The following is an 8,217-nucleotide window of genomic DNA, read 5'->3' on the forward strand; positions in this document are numbered from 1 at the left end:
GACCAAACAATGTTTTATGAAACTCTTAATTAACAGGAAAAAAAAGATAAAGTAACAGCACCACCATTAAAGTGCTATTCTTGTGCAAAAGTCTCTAGAGTGCTTTTTACTTCTTCTGCCTTTTGGCTGTGAAACCATATTCCTGAAGCTTGGCTACACCAGACACCCGTTTCAGTGTTTGACTACTAACTACATGTGCAGGAGTTGCTCCATGTGAGGTGGAGGCTGTAGCACCAGTGCGTTTAACTCCAGGGATGGAGGAGGTGGAGGCTGTAGCAGCAGTGCATTTAACTCCAGGGGTGGAGGAGGTGGAGGCTGTAGCAGCAGTGCATTTAACTCCAGGGGTGGAGGCTGTAGCAGCAGTGCATTTAAGTCCAGGGGTGGAGGCTGTAGCAGCAGTGCATTTAACTCCAGGGGTGGAGGAGGTGGAGGCTGTAGCAGCAGTTTTGCGTTTAACTCCAGGGATGGAGGAGGTGGAGGCCGTAGCAGCAGTTTTGCGTTTAACTCCAGGGATGGAGGAGGTAGAGGCTGTAGCAGCAGTTTTGCGTTTAACTCCAGGGGTGAAGGAGGTGGAGGCTGTAGCAGCAGTTTTGCGTTTAACTCCAGGGATGGAGGAGGTAGAGGCTGTAGCAGCAGTGTGTTTAACTCCAGGGATGGAGGAGGTAGAGGCTGTAGCAGCAGTTTTGCGTTTAACTCCAGGGGTGAAGGAGGTGGAGGCTGTAGCAGCAGTTTTGCGTTTAACTCCAGGGATGGAGGAGGTAGAGGCTGTAGCAGCAGTGCGTTTAACTCCAGGGGTGGAGGAGGTGGAGGCTGTAGCAGCAGTTTTGCGTTTAACTCCAGGGATGGAGGAGGTGGAGGCTGTAGCACAAACAGAAGAGGGGGAACCTTTTTTACTTTTTTAACCCTAACTGCTGAGAGGACCTTCACAGCTTCCCTCAGTTTCCTTTCCTTTTGCTTGTCAAGGTTCTCCTTCTTTTTCTTCAATTGATTTTGGTATGTCCCATAAGAAGACAGGCACGATCTCCTCAATGCAGGGGTAATTTGTATTTTGGAGGCAGTTTCGCCAATCACCTTCATGTGGGACTTGATAATGGCTAAGCCTTCATAAGTCTCAATGTTTAGCCTAACCCTGTCTTTCTCAATTATGTCATCGATGATGTTAAACGATCCTTCCACAAGAGGGCCAGTGAACAATGATAGAAGAGCCTTTACCAACTTCCCTAAGATGGGGAATCTCATTCCTCCTCCTGGCATCTTCATGGCAAAGATCTTACTCCACCAATCAACATCGATTCGTGCAATGTTCTCCTCAAAACATTTGGCCAGTGCTCCTAGATCTGTATCAATCTGGTAGGCTCGCACCTCTTCATCCAGTTGACCCAACTCCTCAGACTTCACAGCATTTGGCAAGGCCTTGGCCAAGGTGTTGAATGCACCTTGAACTGATTCGTGGAGAATCAATGATGGCGTCAGCACAGATAAAGAGTTGATGATGTTGTTGTTGAGGGGAAGGTTTTTCAGGAGGTATGTTGCTGCCTTTATGTAGCCTTCTCTGAGAGAGCTGTAGACCTTCTTCACCCAGGGCTTCTTTTCCACTCTAGCCTTGTTTAAGGCAAAGAAGCTGAACTTCCCCACAGACAACCTTTTGTCAGTGTACTGTAGGTCTCTCTTGTGAACATTAAGCTTCAACAAGCCCTTTGCACTCAAGGGGATAGTTTCAGGCTTCATAAATTTTGAGAGAAGTTCCCGAACCAGTAGCACCATTTCAGCATGCAGCACATGGATCATGGGCTTTTCATTCTGCAACTTCTTCAGGAACACCTGGAAAGTTGGAAGTACACCTGAAAATCACAATAGAACCTGATTAGAAATGTGTCTGAATATTTTATCCATTTATTCATTATCACATTAATAGTAATGTAACATACTCTTCCTTGAATATTACAACCCTTTATATATTTTTTTAGCTTTATTGTTTTATTGTTATTTTCATCTGTATAAATTTACTTTGTTTTGAAATGTGCTGTTTAAAGGGATACTCCACTTTAAAATGAAAATTCTGTCATCATACAGATATTTAGAAGAATATCAATAACCAGAAACTGTCTGGTTACTGACATTCTTCTAAATACATTCCTTTCTGTTCAGCAGAAGAAAGAAATTCATAAAGGATTGAAACAACATGAGGGTGATTGTATCATGACAGAATTTTCATTTTAAAGTGGAGTATCCCTTAAATAAAGTTTAGTAGTAGTAGTATGAACCAAAGTTATCTGATTAACAGTGATCTAAAAACTGCATTTATGGTTAACTTAGATTCCATTCCAGGATTCCAGGAAAAATAAGCACATAATAAATATACCAATAAAAGGATTTCAATACATAAGAAATCTCTGTACTTTTCTTACCACTTAAAGTGAATAAAAAGTGAACATACCTCGGTATAAATCAATCAGGGTTGTGAGCTTGTCAAACTCTGAAAAAAGCATACAGATGCGCATCTTCCGATTTTTGTTGACATCACTTCCGATCTTCGCAGATTTTGCCATTTGCTGTTGCAGAAAAATTATTCTGGCCTTCTCATCAGATGTAACTGCATGCTTATCAAGAAGCTGGTTTAGGAGCCATCTGCATCACAAAAAAGCATATACACAAGGATTAAGGAGAGAAAACAGACATTGCTATTTCTAATTGCCAATACTTAATTTGTCATGATATAATTTTTGTTTAGAGGTCAAGGCACTTTCCATCCCTCCTATGAAGGTTATTTAATAATTTCACTGCATCTGTAATGAAGCCGAGCTTCAATATTTGTCCTTATTTAACCCTTTAAGTCACTACTGTATATCTATTACTTGATATAACCTAATTGATCATTGATATATACACACACACAGACAAGTGAATCTCAAAAAATGAGAATATTGTGCAAAAGTTATAATTTTGATGATTATTATGGCTTACAGCTTATGAAAACCACAAATTCAAAATCTCAGAAAATTAGAATATTACATGAAATCAATTTAAAAAAAGGATTTTAAATACAGAAATGTGATGTCGGCCCTCTGAGAAGTATAATCATGCATATGTATATAGTTAAATATACTAAATATATTAGTTTCACCTTTTAAGGAAAAAAGAAAAGAGAATGCTATTGCCATGTACCTGTGTTTGTGTTGATCATGAGGAGACAAGACGCTGTAGAAGTGCACAACCAATGGATCCATTAGCTCCCGTATTCTGTTGCACACATCTAGCATTTGCAGGAACCTGCTGCTGATGGGACGTATTAGGCTCTTATTCGCCAAATGAAGTAAGGACTGAAACTCAGAAAAAACTTCTTTCTGTTTTGGTGATTTTTCAATGTCATAGTATACATCAGAGCAAAATTGTTCCACAAATCCCTGGAAAGGATTTAAAAGGGCTTTGGCTGCATTTGAGACCATATGGACAGTGTCTCCGCTGATGTCCAGGAGTGATGGATTTTCTCTCCTGATTAGTGTCTCTACTCCAGACTTTTTCCCTCTCATTACATTGCAGTTATCCAACAGTATACCAACAACCTGATTCCAGTTCAGGCTATATGACTGGAGAATGTCTGTCAGTGTGTGTGTGATTGTTAAGGCATCTGCAATATTCATTTTCCTTGAGGCCATATGCTGAGTTGCCACTTTACCCATATCCTCATCAAAGTATCGAATAAGAACATTCAGAATCCTGTCCATGTTTCCATCTGTTGACTCGTCTACATTTAAAGAAAACATCTTCGTTTTCAGCTTTGTTGATAATTCGTTTTTCCAATGAACAGCAATGCCATGTGTGCACAAGTAGGAGGCGTGTGCATTAGATACAGACAATCTCGAAAGTGCACTCTTGTCTTTGACTGCTGATTGCATTAAATTAACCAGCGGTTGTGAGACTTTGAACGACAGGTCATGCTCCGCTATGAAAGAACATATGCGCACTTTTAGATCGCACACACGATCGGCCATGGATGGATGAACCTCCGTTGTGGTACTTGTCGCACCAGGCAGGGAGCATGTGTATTGCAGAGCACGAACGGCAGCATTGTGACTAGCTTCTGACTGATGGCGAGCAAGCACTTTTTTGCCATTATTGCCATATTGTAGTCTCCTGTGGCATACTGTGCAAAGACACGTACCTGGCAGTTTGATTTTTTTAGCCCACAAACTAACTTGCCATTCTCACCCATTTCGCTGAGCCAAGCCCATCTCCACTTATTTTTGACACTTTTATCTATCTCCGATACATCGGAGCCTTCCTGCAATATAAGTGTGTCCATGGTAAAGTTAACTGAAATGTAGTTCTACACCAGCGCTCATCTGACATGCACTTCTCCAAAGCTAATTGAGTGAACACGGAGCAGCTTTTCCGTGAGCGGGAATTGAAAACCCGGAGTGGACCATGAGCGAAGTGATTACAGAATGCTTAGAGTGGAGAGAGGAACGTGCTTTCGCTCCACTCCAGGCTTTGATCACATCCCCCTCAGAAGGGTGAATACACCTCGTCTTTCCTTAATTTAAGACCTATTCAAACTAAAATTAACACATTTATTACACTATTTGAGAAATTAAAGCCTATTCACGGCCTTAAAATTATGAAAAGTGAATTTAAAACATAAAGGACAGACGGGGACCCTGCAATTGACGGAAATCCGTCATAGACTCGCTGCAATTAACGGAAATCCGTCGTAGCGACGGAGAACTTTAATCCCTGTCTCCAGCCGGGGCGGGGTTCTTCTTCGTGGAGAAGAAGGATGGTTCGTTGCGCCCCTGTATTGACTATCGGGGGTTGAATGACATCACGGTAAAGAATCATTATCCTTTGCCGTTGATGTCATCGGCCTTCAAGCTCCTTCAAGGGGCAACCATCTTTACGAAGTTGGACCTTCACAGTGCTTATCACTTGGTTCGGATTAGGGAGGAGGACGAATGGAAGACCACCTTTAACACCCATACAGGGCACTTTGAGTATTTAGTTATGCCGTTTGGGCTTTCCAACTTCCCGGCGGTCTTTCAGGCACTCGTCAACGACATGCTCCAAGACATGGTCGATCGGTTTGTTTTTGTTTATATAGACGACATCCTGTTTTTTTCCCAGAATGAGCGCGATCATGTCCAGCACGTCAGGCGAGTGCTCCAGCGGCTGCTGGAGAATCGTTTATTCGTTAAGTTGGAGAAGTGTGAGTTTCACACACAGTCGTCTCGCCAAGGAAAAGGCAGTTGCTGATTGGCCCACCCCAGATAGTCGTAGAGTGCTCCAGCGCTTTCTTGGTTTTGCCAATTTTTACAGTCGGTTCATTCGGAACTTTAGCCAGATCGCCCTTCCTCTGACTGATCTCACCTCCACAAAGAAACTATTCTGTTGGTCGTCGCAGGCCCAAGCTGCGTTTGAGAACCTTAAGAGTCGATTTGTTTCAGCCCCCATTTTAACGACCCCTGACCCATCTCGTCAGTTCATTGTGGAGGTGGATGCGTCGGAGGTGGGGGTTGGGGCAGTTTTATCTCAAAGATCAACTTCGGACGAGAAAATACATCCCTGCGCCTTCTTTTCACATCATTTAAACCCACGTGGAACGTAACTATAACATTGGGAATAGGGAGTTTCTAGCTGTCAAGCTGGCCCTGGAGGAGTGGCGTCACTGGTTAGAAGGAGCGCGATTTCCGTTTATCGTTTGGACTGATCTTAAGAATCTTGAGTACATTCACACCGCCAGGAGAATAAATTCTAGGCAGGCTCGCTGGGCATTATTTTTTGGACGTTTCAGGTTTACCATTTCTTATCGCCTGGGCTCTAAGAATGGTAAACCTGACGCGCTGTCGCGGGATTTTGAGGCTGAGGCTAGTCCCACCCTCCCGGTGGCCATTTTGCATCCCGAACGGGTTGTGGCTGCGGTCACCTGGGGGGTGAAGTCCAAGGTCCGCGTCAAACATAGCGATAGACTTTGTGACTGGCTTGCCTCCATCTAGGGGCAAGACGGTAGTTCTCACTGTGGTGGACAGGTTCTCAAAGGCGATCCATTTTATTCCCCTCCCCAAATTGCCGTCAGCGAGGGAGACAGCGACTACGGTCTTAGATCACGTTTTCCGTATTCATGGCCTCCCGGTGAACGTGGTTTCTGACAGAGGTCCCCAGTTTGTGTCTAGGTTTTGGACAGAGTTCTGTCTACAGCTTGGGGGGGACTGCGAGCCTTTCTTCCGGTTATCACCCGCAGACTAATGGTCAGGCCGAGTGTGCAAACCAATATTTGGAGAGAGTCCTGCGCTGTGTGGCGTCTTCTGAACCGTCATCTTGGAGTTCCAGGTTGACCATGGTAGAGTATGCGCATAACTCATCTACGGGTTTGTCTCCCTTCCAGTGCTGTTTAGGCTACCAGCCACCTCTATTCCCCTCTCAAGAATCCGATGCCGTTGTTCCCTCCTCGGATGCGTTTATTCAGAGATGCCTCCGTACTTGGAGGATCGCCAGAGAAGCAGAAGAGAAGAGGCATTGCCACACCGTCACCGTACTAAGCCCCCACTTTACGTCTGTGGTCAGAGAGTCTGGTGGTCTACTAAGGACATTAACTTCAGACTGCCCTCACGTAAACTGGGACCCAAATTTGTTGGACCGTTTATCATCGCCAAGGTGCTTAGTCCGGTGTCAGTACGGCTCAAATTGCCCCCTAAGTTTAGAAGGATCCACCCGGTTTTCCACATTTCTAAGATTAAACCCGCCTTCCGCTCCCCCCTTCAGCCCCTGACCTCTGCCCCTCCGCCTCCTAGGCTCATCGAGGGGTCGCCTGCCTATACTGTATGGCGACTCATTGATGTGAGGCGTAGGGGTAGAGGTCATCAATATCTGGTAGACTGGGAGGGTTATGGTCCGGAGGAGAGATGCTGGATTCCGGCTCGCGATATTCTGGATCATGCTCTCATTGACCAATTTCATCAGCGTCATGGTTAGTCCTCCTGGGATGCCAGGAGGCGTACCTGAGGTTGGGGGTACTGTCACGATGCAGGGTGCCGTCTCAGCTTCCCCTGCAGTCTGTGTTGTCCTGTCTGTTCGGTAGTTTGTGGTCTGGGCAATCAGCGCTGATCGTGGCCGGGTTGTGCAGATCACGAGCTGATTCTTCCCCACCTGTCGCTCGTTCCCCCACTCCCTTATATGTCTCTGCTTTTCTGTCTGTCGTCATGAGTAGATTGTTTTGTCTTTGCCCATGTTTTGTATTATTCCAAATCTCAGTCTCACCTTCTGTTTTCCCTTCTAAGGATCCGTAGTTCGGAGATCCGTCAGCGCGAGTGGTCCCCAGTGTGCCGGCCAGTTCGGAGATCTCTGTGTGCCCCAGAGCATTTTATTATTGTTTATGTTATTTTGTGTTTTGTGGCGAGAATAAAGATTCTCCTTTTCTCTACTCTGCTTCTGAGTCCTCTGTCTAGTACGCATCCTGACATCAACTTCCCATGATATTTCTGTACAATTTATTATTATTATTATTCAATGAAGTGCTTCACATTTATATAACCCCTTAAAACTTTTATCAAAGCATTTCATTTTGCTTAAACATTTGTTCAGAGAGTGATCATGTTAGTATGTCACACAGTATACAATTTGTGGTGCTTGTCTCCTCCAGCCCAAATGCTCCTGAAGATTTGACACAGCACATCTGAACCCATGAAGCTGATGCCCCTCTGAATCTGTTAGCGTCAAAGGGAATTCTTGTACTGTAATCTCTTCTGCTTTTTTCCATATTTTATTGCAGTGTGCAGAATGCAGCGATGAAAACAGGACAAAAGCCATCCCTCTTCAGTGCAATATATCAAAAGTTCAGGCCTGAGGATTTAACTTGTTATCTGGTGGGAATTGTGGATTCATTTCTTAGTGATATGAGTTATCGCAGATACGGTGTCTATGAATATGTGTTATGCCGATGGATGTTCGCCTTTTAGATGAATGTATTCATCCATCTATACATTGAGGAATCATAACATACAATAAGACAGCATATCATTGAATAAGGTTACTATTTTGTTCATTTTGGCATACCTCTCCTTTGCCATTAGAACAACACTATACAGTACATATCTATCTATCTATCTATCTATCTATCTATCTATCTATCTATCTATCTATCTATCTATATATATATATATATATACACACACATATATATATATATATATATATATATATATATATATATATATATATATATAT

The 8,217-nt window shown here is 43.6% G+C and overlaps 1 protein-coding gene across 1 annotated transcript; it reads right to left on the minus strand.

Annotated features, from left to right (window-relative positions):
- Positions 1-958: 958 nt before the first annotated feature.
- LOC132103782 (uncharacterized) lies at positions 959-3,883 on the minus strand. The gene is made up of 4 exons (XM_059508875.1): positions 3,166-3,883; positions 2,438-2,628; positions 1,129-1,841; positions 959-1,021 (listed from the first exon to the last, which is right to left on the minus strand). Exons 1-4 carry the CDS (start codon positions 3,762-3,764, stop codon positions 959-961), a joined length of 1,566 nt encoding a protein of 521 aa, XP_059364858.1. The 5' UTR covers positions 3,765-3,883.
- Between the last annotated feature and the right edge of the window lie 4,334 nt (positions 3,884-8,217).

Source organism: Carassius carassius, chromosome 24 (assembly GCF_963082965.1).
Source record: "Carassius carassius chromosome 24, fCarCar2.1, whole genome shotgun sequence".
NCBI classification, from domain to species: domain Eukaryota; kingdom Metazoa; phylum Chordata; class Actinopteri; order Cypriniformes; family Cyprinidae; genus Carassius; species Carassius carassius.

Excerpts from the sequence above, each read along its gene's own strand:
- LOC132103782 (XM_059508875.1), bottom strand. The coding sequence starts at position 3,764 with ATGTTTTCTTTAAATGTAGACGAGTCAACAGATGGAAACATGGACAGG. Across the intron at positions 2,629-3,165 it reads CATGATCAACACAAACACAG|ATGGCTCCTAAACCAGCTTC; the intron begins GTACATGGCAAT and ends TTTGTGATGCAG. Across the intron at positions 1,022-1,128 it reads ACATAATTGAGAAAGACAGG|ATCGTGCCTGTCTTCTTATG; the intron begins GTTAGGCTAAAC and ends TGCATTGAGGAG.